This window comes from Varanus komodoensis, unplaced genomic scaffold (assembly GCF_004798865.1).
Source record: "Varanus komodoensis strain SLA01 unplaced genomic scaffold, ASM479886v1 scaffold1, whole genome shotgun sequence".
NCBI lineage: Eukaryota > Metazoa > Chordata > Lepidosauria > Squamata > Varanidae > Varanus > Varanus komodoensis.
The window spans coordinates 25650050-25672599 of record NW_025335268.1 but is presented as its reverse complement, the minus strand read 5'-3'; the positions used below and the strand labels follow the sequence as shown (position 1 = coordinate 25672599).

The 22550-nt window shown below is 38.7% G+C and overlaps 1 protein-coding gene across 4 annotated transcripts in view; it reads right to left on the bottom strand.

Moving 5' to 3' along the window:
• Positions 1-22550, bottom strand: part of ARID4B (AT-rich interaction domain 4B) — a 120972-nt gene that overhangs the window by 1948 nt on the left and 96474 nt on the right. For 2 of the 4 annotated variants that reach the window (XM_044420111.1, XM_044420103.1), the window contains exons 17-23: positions 19608-19847; positions 14039-14123; positions 12116-12308; positions 8942-10132; positions 7234-7344; positions 6267-6482; positions 4576-4722 (exon numbers count right to left, since the gene is read on the bottom strand). In XM_044420111.1, the coding sequence (XP_044276046.1) occupies positions 4576-4722; positions 6267-6482; positions 7234-7344; positions 8942-10132; positions 12116-12308; positions 14039-14123; positions 19608-19847 (2183 nt within the window). The remainder of the gene's footprint in view (positions 1-4575; positions 4723-6266; positions 6483-7233; positions 7345-8941; positions 10133-12115; positions 12309-14038; positions 14124-19607; positions 19848-22550) is intronic. The other 2 variants (XM_044420119.1, XM_044420125.1) reach the window with 2 other exon arrangements.

The window sequence follows — 22550 nt, the reverse complement described above, 5'->3', positions numbered from 1 at the left end:
TGCAGAAGGATTCTTCCCAAGTCTAAGGCAGATTACGAGCTGAGACTTGCAAAGAATATCAAGAGCAACAAAAAGGGCTTCTATCAGCATGTAAATAGCAAGAGAAAGGGGAGACAGGTAGTGGGACTGATTAATAAGGAGGAAGGTGATCCAGTGACTGATTTGAGGGAACAGGCACAGATACTAAATGACTATTTTGCCTCTGTGTTCTCCCCAAAGCAGGATGGGGGCAATCCACATGGGAGATTAGATGAGGTCGGAGACTTAGGGGCACAGATTAGAGTCACCCCTCTAGAAGTCGAGGAGCTCCTCAGGGCATTGGATGTTACAAAGGCGCTGGGCCCTGACAGGTTACACCCAAGAATACTTCAAGAGTTGGCAAGGGTTCTCTCACGCCTGCTGACCTCCATTTTTGAGGCCTCATGGAGAACAGGTGAAGTTCCAGAGGACTGGAGGGTGGCATCAGTGGTCCCAATTTTCAAAAAGGGTAGTAGAAGGGACATGAGGAATTACAGACCCGTTAGCCTTACATCCATTTTAGGAAAAACAATGGAAAGGTTCATAATAGTGAGAGATCTAGTGATGCTAGATAGGGAAGGGAGGCTGGTGGCCACACAACATGACTTCTACAATAACAGGTCCTGCCAGACAAACCTTGTGGAATTCTACGATAAGGTTTCAAGGTGGGTAGACGGAGGGAATGCAGTGGATGTGGTTTACTTGGATTTCAGCAAGGCCTTTGACAAAGTGCCCCATGATATCCTGGTTGAGAAATTGAGGAGTTTTCAGATAGACCAATGCACTGTCTGATGGATTAGGGCATGGTTGACTGACCGAAAGCAGAGGGTAACCATTAGTGGGGAATCATCAGGATGGCGGCCAGTGACAAGTGGGGTCCCCCAGGGCCCTGCCCCAGGGCCAATCCTGTTCAATCTTTTCATCAACGACATGGAAGAAGGGGTGAACAATCTGCTGATCAAATTCGCAGACAATACTAAAACTGGAGCAGTGGCCACAACTGAGGAGCATGTACTCCAGATCCAAAAGGATCTGGACAGACTATGGAGGTGGGCAGGAGACAACAGGATGGTGTTCAATGTGGATAAGTGCAAGGTCTTGTACTTGGGGCATAGGAATGGGTGTCATAAGTACAGGTTATGGGACAAGTGGCTGGAAAGCAGCACTTGTGAAAGAGAACTCAAGGTACTGTTTGACTGCAGGCTAACCATGAGTCAGCAGTGTGATGCAGTGGTCAAGAGGGTGAATGCCACCCTTGGTTGCATAGCCAGAAGCGTGGCTTCTAGATAGAGAGAGGTATTTCTACCACTCTACATGACTCTGGTGTGCCTGCAACTGGAGTATTGTGTTCAGTTATGGGCCCCTCGTCACAGGAAGGATATAGCCAGGTTAGAGTCAGTGCAGCATAGGGCCACAAGGATGGTGGCCGGATTGCAGGGAAAGCCATATGAGGTGAGACTGAGGGAACTGGGTATTTTCAGCTTGGAGGAGACTCCGAGGAATCTGTTGGTGACATATAGGTATGTGAAGGGGTCTCACACGGAGGTGGGTAGAGACGTGTTCTCCCCTGCAGAGGAGGGTAGGATGTGCTCCAATGGAGCAAAGCTCAGGGAACCAAGGTTCAATTTGGATGCCAGGAAGTACTTTCTGACAGTTAGGCCCTGGGGGGTATGGAATGGGCTTCCACTGGAGGTGGTTGTGGCTCTGTCGGTGAGGGTGTTCAAGGATAGGCTAGACATGCACTGGTAGGCATGTCATGAGCGGAGCTGGCTAGAGCCAGGGGTCAGACTAGATGGCCCGGGAGACCCCTTCTGATTCGCTCTGTTTCTAACATGAAATGTGTATCTTATAAAAACCTTCAAAACACTTCAGCTTATGTAACTATTAAAGCAATCTGAAGGCCATTTACAGCACAATTCTATACATGGTTAATCTGGAGTAAGACCACTGAGACTTATTCCCATGTAAAGAATTAAAAGACTGCAGACTTAGACCTTCTTTGCATGACACAGTAAGTCATAGTGAGTTATCACAGTGGGTAGTTTCAGGGTAGCTTGTGATAACATTCAAACCCAGAGTGCTTTTTTTTCATAATGGGTTGTTTTCCATAAACAAGTTGCTCTGAAATTCCAGGACTTCTTGTTAGGTGGTTCAGAGTGGCTTGTCATGATGCCTGAACCCAACCAAGTGACTTCAGCATAAGCTGTCATGAACCACCTGGCAACAGTGGTGAAAATCTTGTAGCTCCTCATGATCTCACTAGTGCCACCATGATCCTCCCTCATTCCTGGTCAGTGCTCTCTGCCCTATTGTCCAAAATACTAAGAATAAACATACCAAAAACCATTCTGAATGCAATCTCAGCCTTTAAGAATTGCTTTATTCAGTCTTTCACATGTGTGCCCATTCAGAAGTCTGCTGCTATGAAATTTCCTTGATTCCTCCTTCCACAAAATGTGTGTATATTTACCAACCCCACTCACTGTTCTGCCTTGAAATGTGCATATGTTTGCTGACACCCCTCCCCCCACATACACACACTGGCTGCTCTGCAATCCATATGTATATCTGGCAGCTAACAAGAAAGACCAGTGGAGAGAAGCAACAAGTAAAGAGTGAAAACAAAGTTCATGAAGAGAGGAGTAGAAAGGAGGCTGAGCAGGAGCCAAAGAGGAGAAAGCAGTTGAAAGAAAAATGTAATAAATGCTGAAAAAATACTCAAGTTGGAGATCTAGGCATGGTCGCAGCAGAAAAGGAACTGAGGGAATGCATGAGAGCCCCTCTCACAGATGCATAAAATAGGAAGGGGAGGGGAAACTAACACCTAGCTGTAGAAACTTCCCACAACAGGCTCCATGCAGGTGCAGAGCCCATAAATAATGTTTTACTAGCCAAAGCAATTCTCTGAGCAAAAGCATAACATACTTATAGCAGGCTGTTCCACTCACCAACCTAACCACTGAATCCTGCACTAGAAAAACCAGTGTCAAGGGAAGCTCCACACAGAAGGAATTACAGCAATCCATTCTTGAAGTTACTTATGTACCGCAGTCAGACTATCCCTATACAGAAAAGCTGTAACTGGTTTACTAACTAAAACTGACAAAAGTTGCTCCATGGCACCGAGTCTGCCCGAGTCTGTAGCAACAATGATGGTTTGAAGATATCAGCCTGGTCCTTCAGGGGAATACTGTCTAGGACAGATGATCTGTGTAATGCCCAGAGATAGGAATGAGCTACCATTAGAATTTCTGTCTTCTCAGGATCCAGTCTCTCTCTACTTCTAGGCCCTGATCTAGGACCTGCACAACCACATTTGACTTAGAAGTCACAGAGAAACAGAGTTGGGTGTCATTAACAAACAGATGAATTGTGCCCCAAATCTCCTAATGATCACCTCCAACAGCTTCCTATAGATGTTGAACAGCATCGGGAACAAGAAAGTATCCTAAAGAACCCCATTGTATAAATGCCAGGGAGCTGATCGCCATAATACAGTGCCTCCTACCACCAACCTGTACAGCAAGTTCTGGAGGATATCATGGTTATAAATATTAAAAGATGCAGTCAGTTCAAAGAGAAACACTGTGATTATACTCCCCTGTCTATTTCCTGAGAAAGATCAGACTAAGCTGTAACTGGTCTGCCAACAGATCATGGTGACCAAGGCTGATTCTGACTCCAACTCAGGCCTGAAACCACATTTGAACAGGTAGAATGTGCTAGAACTAGCTTTATGAAGGTGTAATCCCCAATGGAAGAAGGGGATGAAGAAAAATGTGATCCCTTGCTTGCATGTTAATTACAGGGCATAAGGCTTTGATACTAAGTACATTTCCTTGAAAGGAAATTCCAAGAGAAATTAATCAAACCTAATTCCAAGTCATTAAAGGTACACTTCTTGGGCAGCGCCTCAGAGACCGGACTCTTTTTCTTGTGAACACTGTCAAGGGCCATCCACTGCCAGCCTGCTGCTTCCACCACCACTTCTCGCCCACCACAGACCAGTGTGGGGGCCACCTGCACTCCCCTTGTGATCTCCAGCTCAACCTCGCCTGGCGTTGCGATTTGTGGGAGAAATGGCGGTGTTGTCGAGGAGGAGAGGGAAAGGAGAGATGCTTCAAAAGGAGCTAGCCAGAAGCAGGGAGCCCACCGCACTGGGTACTCCTCCTGGGTGGGACTTTGTCTGTGGGGGGGATTACGTTTATATCTTATTATTATAGACACTATTCATTGTATTATGTATTGATATTATGTATTATATTATTGGATTAATTGTACTGCTCTATTATTGTATTTTTATGAAATATGTACTTTTTGCTGTTGTTGTTGTTCTACTGTAAGCTTCCCAGTGAGCCCCATGGGCTACGGGGTAGCATACAAATGTAATAAATGAAATGAAAATGAAATTAAAGGTCAAGATCAGAGTACAAGAGTCTTCCAGGATTCAACAAAACAAGACCTAATATTTTATGAGACACCCAATAGTCGAATTCTCACTTTAACAATCTTTTCAATCTTCATACATGAGGACAAAATCAAGGCCTAATTACTTACTTTCCCGCTCTTTTTTCTTCAAACGCTTTCTTCTTCTGTCAATCGAAGCTACTTCAGATTTTAAAGATAAGTAGTGTTTCCTGATTTCTTGAAGTTTTTCTTGAAGGATTGCTATGCGCTCTGCACTGGTCATATTTTCTAGGTCAGCTGCACATAAAGCAACATTCATTAGTTTATGCCAAAATCTTCATTCTTCTTACTTATAAAGATACAGCACTGAAGGATAAACAAACTTGAAGGGGAACAACTATATAGTATTATAACTTCTCCAGTTTTAATATTTAAATGAAGTCAAACATATACATGTAGCACTTCTATAAACAGACATGTAATCTTCAGGTTTTAGAATGTTAGGAAAATACAAGTGAGTCTTTATAGGCAATTTCTGCAAAACCAGATAAAACCTTGTAATTAGGCTTCTTACTTTATTTCTTGCCATTGCAAATGTAACACAGGTAAAAATCAAAGATAGCTATACTGATCCATGAGAATAAATTCCAGTTCCATAGATGGACAAACTTTATGCTCCAGAACACTTCACCAGGCTTTAAAAATTGTGATAATTCTGTGTGTGATTCTACTCCCAAACTTCCTGTGTTTGATTCCATCTAAGTTCTGGAGATGCTGAAATTTTGCACACACTTTCATAGCATAGTGATTGGTATGACTAAACTGTATGCAGTATGTTCAAATATGAAGTGACTTCTAGCAGGCAAAAATGAAACAAAACCAACTCTTCCTCCAAGAAGTCTTGCAGCTCTTGTCACATTTATTATGCTATAAGCTAGGGATGGGGAACCTCTGGTCCTGTTTAATTTTATTCAGCACCCAGGAATGTCCAACTCTCCAAGGCCAAAAAGGTAAAGCAGATGATATGACTGCTATCAGAAGATACTTGGAGCACCTTCTACCAGCTGTACCCAACACCTTGTTGAAGGGTCACTGAACACTGTGACTGGTTCAAGACGGCTACTGCAAGATGTTCCAAGCATCCTTTTTAACACTGATGTTTCCCCCCCTCAATCCCTGTTCTGGTAGTAACAGTCCCTCACAGATTGGTAAGTTTACATCAGCCTCCTGCCCAAGGGACACTTCCTCCTGTTAGTTGGTGAATCCCAACTTAAGTTGCCAGAGTTTCAGGAAACAGCATCACCACATTATGAAGTCTATAATACAATTGGGAAAGACACATAAAAGTGGAGATACCTGATCCATGAGGGGAGGTGGGAGAGAGACAGATCTGAGTTTACAGCCAGACTTGTTCTTTTTAAACACTGGAGTTATTTATTGATTTGTAATGAGATATCCCCAACACTTATTCATAAATTGATCCAGTCTGCAATCTCCATATTGAAACTTGAGACTACAGTGCAGACATCATAAGCAAATCTGGCCTAATCTGTGTGCATTTTTTAAAATCCCCCTTCTCTGTACCATCTCACCTGATAAACAGTTCTAAAGAACTCAAATATTTGTATACTCTTGTGGCATTTTGGTTGGTTCCAATGAAGCTGGATTTTGGATTAACACAGTTAAGCCTTGTGTGGCCCCGACTGACAGTTTCTGTGAACTGATGGCCCACATAGTCAACTTGGTCAGGTGCAACATAAAAAATATGAGCTCACTCTAACCTTGGGGTCTCAATATACCACTCAAAAATACAAGCATAGCAACAAGAAATCCACACTTACACATTTGAAAACTCCATTTATAGAGTTTTGGCAAACGATTGTTCTGTTCCTTGAGATCTGAATCCTTCTCTCCATTTTTCCCGCATTTTCCTGGAGACTGTGTTCTTGCTGGAGATTTCGTATGCTGAGACTTCATTCCTGTAGAAACTGATTTTGCTGGCTGAGATTTGGCAATACTTTCTCCAGCAGAAAGTTCTTCACTATCACTGCTGTTTGCTGAAAAAACAACAAAAATACTATAAAAGTTTGTTTCTAGAAATCTCAGTACCTCTTCAAGGACTAGTTTCCAGTCATAAGAAGCATTCCCTCTTGAAGAATAAAACAACCCCTAATAAAAAACAGAATGGCTAATTTCAATAGATACATGAAAAAGCAAACGTACAATTGTTCCACATTGTTAAGTTACAAATATAACTTGGCTCTTCAAATGATGAAGGGAGAAGAACTACTATGGGTTGTCAACCCTATTTTAACCAGTTATGAAAACTATATTTGCAAGAATGTAGTATTCTCTGCACAGAGCCCATAAGTTCTTCACATAAATAATAATGCAAAATTCATTCAGTTGTGCAAAACTTTAAGATTTGTAAAGTTCTGAGCCAAAAGGTCCAAATTCAGTGAAGCAATTTAATGCCATTCCACAAAACTAGAAAAGCTTAAGCAGGTAGCTCTTTGAGTTTCATGTACAGAAATTAACTCTAGTATGTTATGAAAATTAGGCTTTGTCACACCAGTGGAAGCAGTCTGAGTGGAATTCCATCCATGCCTAGGAAGAAGAAGAAGACAATTTGCATCTATATACCCTACTCCCTGCAGTTGGAGGTGGGGAGCATAGAGGGAATGCTTCACTGGATACAATTTTTCCACAGACAGAAAGAACCTGTATTTCCATGGAAGAAAAACCTACTGCACAAATAATAAAAGGTTTACACCCAAGATTTGCTCTCTGTCTAGCTACCATACCTACCACTTTTGCTCTTCTTTTTGTTGTTCACCACAGATGTTTTGTGATTTCTTTTCTGCTTTTTTGAGGAACCACCTCCCTGGCCATCTTTAAGCCTTTTTTGGCCTGCACAAGCTTTATTAAAATAATAGGAAGAACAGCATATTAGTACACTACATCTTAACCAACTTATACAATAGGAGTATAAATCTCCTATAAAAACTTAGCTGGAAATAAAATATCTGATGGATTTCAAAATGATTTCAGTCTAAAGTAAAAAAAGAATTCACTTTTTTATCCCACATTTCAAACATGTACATTGGATTCCACAATTTTAACAATTTTTACATCTCTTAAGCAATCCTTATTGGAATATCAGGAAACCCTAGAAGAAGAAAGAAGAGAGAAAGCAAAACCAAAACATACCTATTTGCATGACAAACTGTGGTATGTTCTATGAACTCAGTCACTGGCTCACAGTAAATAAATGAGAGTCTTGTGTACTGCAATAGATTAACAGGGGAATGTTTCCTTCCCAAAGAACATTAGTAAAAACACATGAGTGCTCCAAGCTTGTACTACAGCAGTGTGAACTCCTGTGCCAAGGTAAAGCCAACTTGAGAATAGAACTTACCTCTAGAGTACAATAGTTTCCTGTGGCTCCAATAGTCCCTACAGTTATTTTCAAGGAACAGGCTGGTACACACAGAAATGTACAGATTTGTTTATTTACAAAAAGAGTGGTCTACTCTACTGCTCTTGCTGGAGCGTAACTACCAAAATTAACATTTTTTATTTAAATTTGGGATATAGGCAAAGTTTTGTTTTTCTAAAACTAGTTTTAGAAATTGCTGGGAACATAATGGACACCTATTATTTGTCATTTGGTAGTTTCACATCCCTATTCATTATAATAAGGATAACAGGGACCCCTGATGGCTTAGTTAGCTAAATGGAAATTTTTAAGGAACTGAAAGCAGTGAGCATGAACTGTAGGGCATTGACTTTCTAAACATGTATATGGTTGTGTCCCAAGGCTAATATACTGAACAAAAGATAACACAGACAGCTAAAAGAGACACACTGAGCAGAAGAAAAGGATGACATGTGGATAAAGAAAATTGAACGTGCACCGATGTCCTCTCCACTCAGCTGCACCATTAACAAAATATATGAATAGTTAATATTGTTCTGCAATTTTAAACAATTTTGTTACGTGCCATGAGCAACTATAAAGTATTACACTGTGATCATTAAATTACGTTTTTAAAATAACAATCACGGAAGCAAAATACTTCAGTTATTATTTATGAGTTTTAAACATAAAAGAGCATCTTAGATCTTAAACCCTAATACAAACTTACATCCTACCATTCATTTTAATATACTGATACATAAAGCAAAGCAGTCATTGAGAAATATGCAGGAATGGGTACTGCTTAGTCCTCCGCATGTCCTGGCCTGTAACTTCCATCATACCTCCTTACTGGTTATGCCCACTAGGACTAGAAAGCCAGACAATGTCCACTTGTCCATATAGAGAGTTGGAACAAAATGTTTCTTAATTTTGATGACGGTAAATTCTTGGGTACAACCCACTGATAACTATATTGGATTCTAAACAGTACAGTTTTCACAAGGTTTAAGCCATTTTTAAATCAGAAATATCTGAACTCAATACATGAGTAACTAATTTGAAGAATGCCTAAATGCAAAATTGCACTACGTTTACCTTTTTCAGTGTGTTCTGGCTGATTGCTGCTGCTGGAGCTGACACTGGCATCAAAGCCTGTAGGAGATATATTTCCTTCAGACTGAAGGTCTTGCAATTCTCCTGCAACACTGTCCACCTCAATTGTACTGTCTGTTTCACTTTTGATACTTCTTTCTTCTTCCTGATTTGGTGCCAAAGTTTCAGAGACAGAAACGCTGGATTGATGTCTGCTGGATTCTGCTACAGTTACAGACGGGGGAGATTCAGGTGTAGTGGGAGGGGTATTTAGCACTGAATTACTGCCACTGCTTGGGAATTCAATTTTCTTATCATTCATTTCAGTTGTTTTTTCTTCAACAGGCTTAGTATCAGGGTTGAGTGGCAAAGGTCTTTCACTTTTAGAACAAGACAAAGAAGTTTCTTCTTCTACAAGGGTTTGCAAATGCTCCTCTGGTGCAGCATCCTCAGAAGAAACATGTGGCGGGGAAGCTGCTGCTTCTGTGTCAGAATCTGAAAAAAGTTCCTTGAGGGTTTTTTTAGGCCATTGCCCCTGAATACTTGACCACACATCTTTACGGTCTTTAGCTCTAGTATTAGGAAGCCTTTCATCTGAGTTAGTTAGAAGCTTTACTCTCTTCTCTGCCACTTCAGAGAAACCTGGATAAAAAGCATTTGTCCGTAAGGATTTTCTTTTTTCATCTAACCCATTGTACTTCTTACCAGCTGTTATTTTTAATTTATTTTTTACCTCATCTTCATCTGAGGAGCTATTGCTTGTATTTTCCAAGCTAAGCATGTCTTTGCCATTTGATTTTTCATCCTTAATGTTAGGTGACCCAGTTTTAAAACATTCCTCTGAGTGCCTCCGTTTACCACGTTTTACTGGTGGCTTTGTTTTATCCATTGCCTCCTTTTTGACCTCTTTCCTTTTCTTGGTGGCTTCATTCTCTCCCTCATAATCAGTATCATCAGATAGTTCAGCCAATTCTTTCCGCAGTCTTTCTGGAGACTTTGAAACCAATCTGGATGCTGTGGCATCTGCAAGTGTTTTGACATCTTCTGGAAAGGATAAGCTGTTCTGGTCTTTTGGACAGAGATCGCTATTGTCTTGGCTCCCAGCTTCATTTTGAGGCTCTTCTTTACCATTGTTACAGACACTTGGAGCACTTTGGTCATCATCTTGCTCACTCTCTTCAGAGCTTTCAGATGCTATTGGGGGTAAAAAGGTAAGAAAATCAAACCCAACATCCTAATCTCACTTTTAGATATATTACACCTTTATCGCTACAGAAACAACATTTTTACCAGGCTTCAAATAATCTCTGCACAAACTAAGAACAAAGAAACAGATGAAGCAAACCACAAGGCAGTTCTCTACTAATGAAATATGTTCTGTTTTTGTGAAAGAAACTGTAGCTATTACAGCTACTCTGGTGGCAATTCTTGCTTACCTGCAATGTTTCGTAATGAAATGCCTCTGGGGTTTTTACTTTATTCTAAAACTCTAAAGTGACTGAGGCCCTGATCCAGGCATCTAACTCACAGATCAGATTATGCTTATACAACATGTTAATATCTTCCTCGCCAAACATACAATTCACATCATTATCTCTTATAGCACTGACCATCTGCTGAACAGCAGGAAATCAAACAAACAAGAAGGAAACTGAAAACATAAAGAAAAGTTAACTAGTGAAGGAAGAGGAAGGACATACATTTATTCTAAAATCAGCTATATTGGAAACAAAAGAATAACCATTTGTTTTACTAAGAACAATTAATAGATATGAATCTAATCTAAACAAGAATAATAGAACAGGTCAGAGTAAGTAATCTTTTCTTCCATGATGGTGAATGTTCTGATATTCTAGACCTGATACTCCAAATCAGAGGTTCACAGACTTTTTAGGTAGAAGGCAGGATTCTCTTGTGGGAAATCTCTTGAGGTTGCATACCGGGGATAAGGGGTGGCTGGAGTCAGAGGTGAAGCCAAAAGTGAGTGAAAAAATCCATCTAGACCAAATGGCAGAATAACATTCTTTTGCAAAATCCATACACTGGGGAAATGTGGGGGACAGACTTAATGAGACAAAAGACTCGGTGCTAGAGGCACATGATTTACATGTTCCACCTGAGACATCTCCTGATTGGACTGAAAAAACTGCCTGAAATTCTGAAGAGTTGCTGCTAATCAGTGTTAACAGTGCTGGCTAGATGGACTGATTATTTGATTTAGTATAAGGCAGCTTCCTGTGTTCCTAACCACTCACACACTAACTACCACCCCTTGAACTCTCTCCCTGCCCCAATGCCAATTAGCCCTGGAATCAAATCTATTTGCAAAATTGGGCATTTTTGTGAATCTAATCACTACGGGGTGTGTGTACAGTTCCAATGGTGCTGCCAGCCAAGTGGTTCCTCCACCTCTCTTCTAAATGGCTTCACTAAAAACAGAATAGATCAGAAGGAATGGCTTCCTTGAGCATTATTATCCTACAGTAAGCTAGCATGGTATGGTGGTTAGAAAGCAGGACTGGGGAACTGGGAGATCCAGCTTCTAGTCCTCATGTAGCTATGAAGCTCACTGGGTGACTTTGGGCCAGTGAGTGACTCTAAGACCAACCTACCTCACAGGGTTGTTGTTGTGAGGATAAGATTGAGGAGGAGGAGGAGAATTATGTAAGCCATCTTGAATTTCTTGAAAGGAAAAAAGTTGGGATTTCAACATAATAAATACAGTATTAAAGACATATTAGGAAGCTCGAAGTATGCACATATGTATACACTGGCCAGTGGAGCAAAATAAAAGAAAAAAGATACTGAAAATGCAATTAACTCTTACACAAAATTGTAGTTGCAAGTGAAAACATCTGGAGTGCCACAATTGCCCAGCCCAGTATAAACAAACTTCCTAAGTTTAAAGATTTTCTGTTTTCTGTGTAATGCTTTACAAAACTTATTCATCAACAAAATCAACAATGGAAGGGTATTACTTGTATGCCTGTCCACACATATATGCATTAGCCTTTTGTAACACTCTCACAAAAAAGATTTCTTGCTTAATTGCCTAAAGATTATCCTTCCTTATTACAGAGTATCAGTAAAGGATCTGTCTATGTGCTATATAAAGCATTCTTTCTAATACTGGAAAATATTACTCACACAATAAATTAGAAAGTCTGTGTGCATTACCTTGTAGTCCATTAAGGATAGAAATAATCTCTAAAGATTTGTTTGGAGCTGGTTCAGGAGTTTTGGCTTCAGTGTTGTCTTGTTTGGATGATATTTCAGATGATATACTAGCATGAAAAGGTGGTTTTGAAGAGCGTCGCAATTTAAATGCTTTAGGAGAATATTTCTCATCTTTCTCTTTGTCAGCTTTGTTCTAATTTAAAAGGAAAACCAATCTATTAATCAATTTATACAATTAATCTTCTATCAAATTTAACAGTAATTTTAACATAAAACAAAATAAAATGACACGGTATAACCCATGAAGAATAAAATCTAATGGAAAGTTTCATAAGTGGAATTTTATTCTTCTTAAATAATGCATTTCTGTTAAAAACAAAAGCATTCAAAACTTTATGTGCACAGCCTTGTTTCACATTCTTGTTCTGCAGAATCTTTTTACTTCCTGTCTCATAAGTGAACCCTATAGCCAACTACAAAATGCTGAAATCTAATTCCAAAGAAACAAGATTATTAAGGCCTACTCATGAGTCTTGCTCAGCCCTTCAGAAACCATGATCTAACTAATGGTGATTAATTCTAGACCCTATTCAGGAAACATTTCAAAACACTGAAATAATTTTAGGAAAAAGAGTAGTTTCTTTATATATCTAACACAGGCAATAAATTCTATTAAGCAGCAAACTGTGACCAAGTGTTTTGGAGTTCTTGTTTTGCATCGTGGGTTTCTTATGGGTTACGTTGGGTTTCTTATGTTTTTATGTTTGAAGAAAACTCAGAAACGCTCAAAAGCTTGTATGTCAGCTCACTAAAACTATCAGGCCAGCAAAAACTTCAACTGTGCCTGCTTGAGGGACTCAATAAACACAATGCTTATGACAGTAAAGTGGGGCGCATGGATAACTATTGACTTTGTTCACAGACATCAGAGGGAGCTTGAACACTCTCAGTGAGGTACAGAGTAAGTAGAGTAATTATTTATTTAAAACATTTGTATGCCATCCTTCACTATCACATCTCAGGACAGCTTACATGATTAAAAGCACAACCATAGAACAATAGATAAAACAAAACAATACAATTCTCAAAACAAGAATAAATTCAATCAAAACAAAATGAAACAAAAGCGATCGTAAAACGGTAAAAGTACTATTTAACATAATGATTAAATAGAACGGTTTTAACCTGGCACCGAAAAGAGTATAGGCTTGGCGCCAGGCAAACCTCACTGGGGAGCATATTCCACCATAATCAGTGTGGTGTAGTGGTTAGAGCATGGGACTGGGACTCAGATGATCTGGGTTCTAGTCCCCGCTCAGCCATGGAGCCAACTGGGTGACTTTGGGCCAGTCACAGACTCTCAGCCCAACCTACCTCACAGGGTTGTTGTGGGGATAAGATGGAGGAGAAGAATGATGTAAGCTGCCTTGAGCCCTTTGTAGGAAAAGGGCAGGATATAAATAAATAAATAATCTGGGTGCCACCACAGAGAAGGCCCTGTCCTTTTTACCTCCTTTAGGGAGGGTTCTTGGAGCAGAGCCTCTCCTGCCGATCTTAAGGGGCGTGAGGGCATATAAGGAAGGGGACATTCCTTCAGGTATCCTGGTCCCAAGCCATTTAGGGCTTTATAGGTTAAAACCAGAACCTTGAATTGGGCCCAGACTTCAACTGGAAGCCAGTGAAGTTGGTAGAGGACTGGCGTTATATGAGAATAACGGCCGGTCCCCGTCAGCAGTCTGGCCGCTCTATTTTGTACCAGCTGAAGTATCTGGACCATTTTCAAGGGCAGCCCCATGTGGAGCGCATTACAATAATCCAACCGGGAGGTTACCAGAGCATGAATCACCGTTGCTAATATGTCATATGTAGCCTTATCTGTGCCTCCTACTCATAAGAATAAAGCTCAGCAGGAAAGTGACCTACCTTTATTTTCTTTCGATGCTTTATTTTTGGCACATTTTTGTCAGCTGGTCTCACTATCTTGTCTGCTTTTATCCATTCATCGTACCTACAAGGAAAAAAATACATACTCTTACATTTGTGGCTACATTCAAAGAAACATACATTTCATTATAGATTAATGTAACATTTGATAATATAATACTAATTACTCAGAATGCCAAGATGAAATACCTGGGCTGTACTTTTTGTTTTACTGGAACTCTGGTAGCATGTATGGAAAGCCAGATGCAAATTGTGTGTTACAGAATTGGAGCAGGGGAGGATTAGTTAACTAATAAATCCCATAAGAAAAAAATGGGATGGCCTGCAGATATAAATACGAACCTATACCCACAAAAATTTAGACATGGCCAGCAGAGCTATGCAAGGAGCTGGACAAAGGCAACCTATTAATACTCATTTTATAGGAACCCTAAAGGCTGGAAGATAAGCCAGTAACACAAAGCCAGCCACAACAGATTTTTTTTTAAAATGTAATTGTTAAACTATTGTGAATCAGGAACCTTTGCTGATCATGCACTACCCAGAATGCTACTGCTAGAAACTTCTGTTTTACCAGTGCTTTAGAGTATCCAAAATACTTAAATTCACACGTTTTTATTATACCACAAGCATTTACTGAGTGGAATTGAAATCTAAAAGTATTCCAAATAAATAAGCATCTTATTGATATCCTTAAGTAAAGACTTCAAAGGAAGGCCAGTAGCACCATCCCCAAATTGCAGCTGGAGGACTAAGACAAAGAAAGTGGCTGGTCTAGAGCAATCAAATTAAAGCAAACCCTATGAAAGACTCAAACTAATGGATTAATGATTTGTCCATCTGTCTCTAAGTTGCTATGCTATATTGGGTCTCATTGTATTCCACTTTATTCTCTTAGGATAAGGAACAGAGGTCCTCTCATTCTGTTAATGCCTCGTCTCTTTTCAATGTAGAACTACCTTCAATTTGAGTGGAATCCTGGCAAATGAAACAAAAATCCATGTAGTAGTAAATTATGCAGATTTATATATCAAGTTTAAATTCCATATTATTAGCAATATAATATTATCAGTTAATTATCTTTATGGACAGTACCATAAGAGCAGAAAAATCTGTTTGAATTAGTGTTAATATCAAAGGATACTGGTAAAAAAAAAACTTTGTAACATTTATAAATAAGGTAAAAATATTTAAAAATACTAACTTAGATTTTTACATGAGTTGAATACCCTCCTTTTCCTGTAATTCAAGATAATTGGCCAATCATTAGAGGACATTAATTATGAAGGTGCTTCACAACAGCATCTTTGTGTATCAATAGTTCAGAACCAACTTTATACATTATATAAAAGAAAACCATTTCAACTTTTACTGATTCACATATCCTTGTTACACACAGAAGCTCAAAAAATGCCCATACTCATTTGCACACAACAAATACATTCTGGGTTTGATACTCAAAAAATCAGCTGCCATTCATGCAAGTATTATGTATTATAGAAAGACCTACTGAATTCTACGTACTGAATGCACAACTGACAGGGAACAAAAGCCAATTCTGACACTCAGTTGAGTGCACCTATATGTTGTGGTCACATGTTGCCTTTCTAAGTACATGCCTTTAAAAATTAAAATGAAAAGTTGTAAGAAAAGGAACCTGTTTTTCCAAAAGACATTATTGTTACATGCCTCTGAGTGTACCCATAGTGAAATGTTGAGCTATCTCTAACATTCCTCATTCCCTGCCCTCACTCACCAGGTTCACAGGACCAGGAAAAGAAAAAGCTACCACAGTTTATTTTCTCACCTGCACATGACAGTTTCACAGTCTAATTTATCATGAGGGGCACAGTTACCCCTCAGTTATCATCTGCATCAGGTAAGGTTTAGGGATTACAAACCATTCTGAAACCCATGGCTTCTTTTAGGATTCTGGGCTGGTTGTAAATGCCCCCTCTAGGTTTGGATGACATGATAAATTGTGTCCAGCAAGGATAATTATAGTAATTAGACAATACATGTGCAACTGGCACATGCTAGATAAAAAATAAACTTCACTTGTTTTTAATTCCTTGATTGTGGGAATCTACTCTGTATAATGAAAGAGTCGTAAGAAAGCCATTCTGGGTTATACCAGTGGTCCATCCAGTTCAGCACTGCATTCATATGGTAGCAAACCAGCTGTCCACAAGACTCCTCAAACAGGATGGTTACAAGACTCCTGCCTGCTCAATATCCTCAGCAACTGCTGTCTCTGATAATAGAGGTAGCACCCAGCCAGCAAGGCTAGTAGCCATTGATAGCTTTCTGCACTGAGAGGAAGGTCAGTGGCAAACAACCAGAAAAAAGAGCAAAGTGGCCATCCACATAGAGTTCTCACCTGACTCTAAATTCAAGGAGCTGAACCATTAAGCATATATAGGCTCCATTCAGGTTCTAATTCATCAGTAATATCCAAAGTTTCTGGTGCAGTTCCAGTTTAGATGTTAACAATAAAAAACCTCTGGGTATTTCCAGTTTCAGGCACTTCAGATAACTTACATGTATACTCAATCTAGCTTTCCATACTAAGTGACTAATATCTAACCTGAGAAAAAAAATATAAACCTATTATTTGAATTACCAAAAGCATATTCTCCAGAATTCTGGCAATCGTATTTGTTCCACTCAGGAAATATACTAGACATGCAAAACACAACAGAAAAAGGAAGACTAAATGAGCAAAGTACTAACAGTGTTAAACATATACTGAACTCCTGCCCTGACTTAGAGTTCCCAACCACAAAAAAGTGTCTGAACAGAAATTGTAATCAGGGATATTTTCTTTTTCCAATCATCCCAGAAGATTCTTAGAAGAGAAAGGGTGGAAGGGGCCAGGTATGCCTTTGGGTCCAACCCCCTGCTGGTACAGGACACCAAATTACATCATCCCACTCAGATGACTGTCCAGTTTTGCCTTGAATGTATTTAGTGTGGGAAAATCCAAGACCTCTCTTGGCAATTGGTTCCACTATTGTATCGCAAGATCTATAATTTATGAGGCAGAAAGGTCTAGCTGTCTCTTTCCTTCCAACTACTCCAGTAACATAAGCATATATATCTTAATATTATTAACACTTCTTAAACTGATGCCATACAGTTAATATTACACTACAAATGCACGACTTTATGGAAGTTGTACTAGGGATTATCTCCCACCATAGCCATAGGTAAGGTGAAACTTTAATTGTACAAAACTGACAACCCTTTGATTTGATTACAATTAACTCTAGCTCCTCAGCCTAAACAACACTTTAAGTAACAATATAAAGTAAGCTTGTGTGGTCTATTCTAAGGGTAAGAATACTTCACCAAAAAACCAAGTTAATAAAGTTCTTAAAATTGTACAATCACAATGATTATACAAATACATCTGTTTAATGGGAGGCATGAATATATACTGTAACTCAAAATTATATACTATAACTCAATATATTGCAAATTATACGTAGTCCATCTCAAGGCACACTTCCCATGTTGGGGGGGGGGAGGTTATAGAGAAGCACAGCAATGTGTTTTCACTATAAAACTCCTTGTCCTTGGAAGATAAAGAGTGAATACAAGCAGATGGAACAATTCAAAAGCTTCTTGCTCAAAAAAACCCCCTTCACATCTCTCTCTCTCATTCTCATAGATTCCCCTCTGCCCCCTCCCCTTTTCAGGATGGAAAGTCCCATTTCGTCCTTGGAATTGGTAGTCTGAAGCTGAAAAGCCCAAGTGATACATTCAGGATTTACCAGCTCTGCCAGAACATCGTAACATGACCTTAAGGAGAAGTTTAAATTAGAATCAAATTGCATTCATATTGATGGTCTACTTCCACTACTGAATACAACCTATTTCAACTCACATCCAAAGTTAAACATGTGTAATGGTAAACTCTAGTACCTAAACAATCACGTGAAGTAAGAGGATTCTGAAGGCACTGTATTAAATATTATCACAATCACTTTCTTAAAAGCTAAAGTTTCAAGTTGAACACCCAAATCATGGTTAAGGCTCTAAAATCACAAACAGCTCAGAAATCTGCCCTTTCAAACTTCCAATATGAATATCAAGTCAAAATTTAACCACAGTTATTCTTAAGTGCCTTATACTGATCAGTAAATTGAACTGAGAATTCAACTAGTACCATACAAGGCCTTGACTTATTTTTTATGATGAAGCAGGGGAACTCTGCAAAACTGAGCTCAAATTTCAGCTTCTTCCTCATGCTATTGAGAAATAAAAGTGTTGCTTGGATAGTAGTCTAAAATGAACATCCCTTGCAAAGAAAAAATAAAATAAAATAAAATAAAATGCTTTATGCCAGTTCAGTCAGTATGCAAATCACATGTTGCATATTCATCATCTATACACAAACATAAAACCCAAGGTTTCATTCTTTGGCAAAACATATGCCACTTGGATTAATGATGCGAGTCCATCAACAGCTAAAAAACAAAATAGTATAAAAAGTCTAAAATTCAGAATTGTCAGTATCAGTTCCTTCTTTTATTAGTGGTGACTTCATCGAACATCATTCCATCATGAAAACAGAGAAGACAGCATGAATGTTTAGCAATGAATTATGTCAACTGCCTCTGCCAGTGCTGGAGAACATGGCACACTACAACCTTCTTAGATAAAGATTACTATATAAAAGTAATGCAGATCCTTAAGGCAAGCAAAGATGAAACCGAGTCCATATTGGCATAAATGAGAACTATATGGATATTACAAAAGCCTTTGCAAAGTATATATCCATCAAAGGAATGTTTCAAAGAGCTTGAGGATGCAGCAGTATGGGAACTGCACAGAACAGAAAACTAAATGGCATCAAGAATATTTTTGGGAAAAGATTAAATCCACAATTTCCCAAAAGCATTAGATCATGGCAACAAGCCATAATAATAGGAAGATGCTTGGGTATAAAAAACCCAGTAAAACAAATGATTATGCCAAGATGAATCTTCTTTAGAAATACATGGCCACAAGAAACCAGATCAGGCCAAGGTGAAAGTCAGCTATTTATTGTCTGCTAAGATGCACATAATGGCCCAGGATGCTAAGAGAGACTGCCTGTCTGGTTTAAAGATAAAAAAAGGACTCTAGATTCATGCATGCAACAGTCCAGAAAGAAATCTAGGATTTATTTTTTCCATGTGAAACCTCACTTCACCTTTAGTTCTTGTCAAAAAGTACCTTTGTTTTCCATGCTAGGTTTTAGGAATGTGTAGAAAACTATCTGTGTTTTGCCCAACGTTACATGACTGAACAAAACAAGGATCTAAAATGTTATTTCACTATTTGGTGGTAAATAAAGTTAAAGCACGAGTAAGATATTTTTTCTTGATCTACAGACTACAAAATATCTGGGGTTATATCCTACAATATAAATGTTATACAGTACAACAATCTCTTATAGAGTAGCAATATTGAAAAAATCCAATATTCAGTGTGTTTTAAAATACGCAAGTGTATTTTAGAAGTATTTAAAGGAAGTAATCACTAGCTAAATCTCAGTTACCTCACATTCCATCCGCAGTAGTGCACCAAGTAAAGGACTTCTCCACCTTCAATATCAGAACCTTTAATACTAGCTTCGTACATTTTTTGATTTTTCCCTCGTCCATACCGCACTTGGACTTTCATGCCTGGAGGATAACACTCAAATTCTTCTTCCTCATTGTTGTCACCTTCCTCTTCCTCCTCCTCCTCCTCTTCTGCTTCTTCTTCATCTTCATCTTCCTCCTTAATGGTGTCATCACTTGAAAGGTTTAAAAAATGCCAGTTAATAAAAATATTGAAAAAATGTTCAGAGCCAAATGGTGTATACTGATTAATATTGTGGATGTACAGAGGGTGAAAAACAGCAGGCTCTGTGGTGTGTATGTGTGTGTGTGTGTGTGTCTATGAAATCTATTAAAGATGAGAATTTTAAAATTAGTATTGTCAACTGACAAGAATATAGCCAAGCAACCTGAACAATGACAGAAAGATGCTTTAAAACTAACAGAAGATTTAAAAGATGATTTGATTAATGGAAAATATCTCCCACCATGAAGAATAAAGGGATTCTTATATGCCAAGAAGCTATTAGAGCAGACTATCCCTAGCTGAATTTTCTTGCCCCCCACAATCTTGGACATGTGTTTCTCAATATAGATGTACTATCCAGCCTAAATTTTCAACTGTTTGCCTAATATATGACTCATGTCCAGAGTATAGCTGCTATTTATATTATTATTATACACATTCTTGTTGTTACAGTGGATTCATTAGAAAAGGACAACTTAGAAAGCAAATACTCTTTGACTGCTAACTCAAAAGGACTGTGAAACTAGTTCCGCACACCCAAGGAGGCTTTGGGCCTATGTTGCTTAAATCACAGCAGCATCTCAATCCTCATGTAAACTCTTTTTTGATATCGAAAAGTAGTTTATTCTATGCTGCCACTTTGGCTTAAAGAAAAAGAAAAAAGAAAGAAAACTCAGTGGGTATACTCAAGTCTTTGGGCAAGCCAAAACAGTTGCTTGGTCCTTGGTCAGCACACAGAAATATTTAAGTTGTGGTAAAAAGTTTGCAATTTAAAACTACAATTATTTATCACATATTAAGTCATGTTTAAAGAAATAGATTTCATTTTGGTTTTCCCCCTCAGGAGCCATGGGCAGAAGAGTTTTCATATTTTCCACTGACTGTAATCGAAAGTTTTGAAGAACACCCAAATTTAAGGGATATTTTTGAAAGCATAGGCCAGAGTGCAGGACAAACTGAATGTAGATGAATCACATGAGCAGACATAGCTTTCTAGCTGCTTCTGCTACAGCAGTTTCTGCTGCTAAAGTGATAATCTTTTGTTCCACATAGAAAGTAGTTTGCTTCTTAACAACTTCTGTAACTAGAACAGACAGCAGAGCTCCAGCTACACAAGCAGTTCTGTCTTACATTAAGAATATCCATTCTCTCTAACTTGAATCTAGCTTTAAGCCTCTAATCATGAATGAAATTTGGCAATGTACCCAGTTTATGCTACGTTAAAACATTAATGATTAACAACTGAGCATTATTTTTTAAAAAATCTCAAAGCAACATTAAAATATTTTGAACATGTTACAACCATACAGAGAGATGCTCTGCTAGAAATATAAAATTTAAACTTTAATTTTTAACTATTCCATGGAAAGAAAGCCCTTTCTTGTATAAAGAAATGCATTCTAGCCCCCCACTTTCCAAATATTCAGTGACACAAATTCATTCTAATACAAACATGTTTCCCACATAAGCAGGGATCAATCTCCTAGAAATACAAAACTAAATTTTAAGATAACTTTATGTCTTCAACTGAGTTGAAGCTGTGAATAAAACAACCCATTTCAATGACCTGGTGTGCACCTAAAGTGGGATTTGGTGGCAAAAGTTGGGTTAATTACACCACAGTTTGAGAAAATACACAAGCTACCTCTAGTTTGCAACAGGTATGCATGACTACCGCATTCATGGATTACTAGTATGACATCTAAATCCTACAACCTGGATAGCTCAATGGGTTAAATAACCCTAAATTAACCCATAGTATCTAGGTTCAGTAGTCACACTAACAACCCATGAGAACAGGGTGCCGGTACACTATTGCTGCAAACTGAAAACAGCTTGCACATGACATGTGCCCCTGCCAATTGTAGTTAATTAACCCAAGATTTGCTGCTGAATGCTGCTGTCATGTGCAAACAGCACCTAGGTCCATTATGGCCATATTCCAGAAAACTCCTTTCAGTTTTGCCAAAGGGATTTGGGGCTCATCAAGCTTGCCTTTTTTAACACCTTAAGTAACAGTTCCTTGTGCTGAATATACAGCCATATCACAATAAATATCACAATGTTGATTTTGGGGCAGCACAGGCAGGGGAGTGAAGGAGAAAAGAGAAAAGGATCAAAATACTTATAACAACAAACAGAAGAGTGATGTTGGGTGTGCGGAGTTAGTCTTTTAATTAGTGTTCTGGAAATCATTGAAACTGTTCTTATCGCACAGTGTTTCTTGAATTGTTTCTAGATTGTAACATTTCTTTCTCTCACATACATACCCTACCCCACTTTCAAAACCGCTTAGGCAAAAAATTTAAAGCTGTAAGCGGTATATACATCTATTAAATAACAATACATTTACATCATCAGTGCTGTCCATTCCTACAAAATAAATGTATCAAACATGAGGCAACACACTGATGAATTAAACAGATAATACTGTCCTTTCAACATTATATGCATTTTGTAGTATGCTTTAACAAAACTTTTTATTTAAACTTGGGTGGGCTAAAAGTAGACTGGCATCTACATTTAAATCTCTGGCCGACTTGCAGTACATGGGTAAGGGTTTCTTGTTTCCAACTGTTTCAATGGAAACAATTAAAACTCTCTCTCTCTCTCTCTCTCTCTCTCTCTCTCTCTCTCTCTCTCTCTCTCTCTC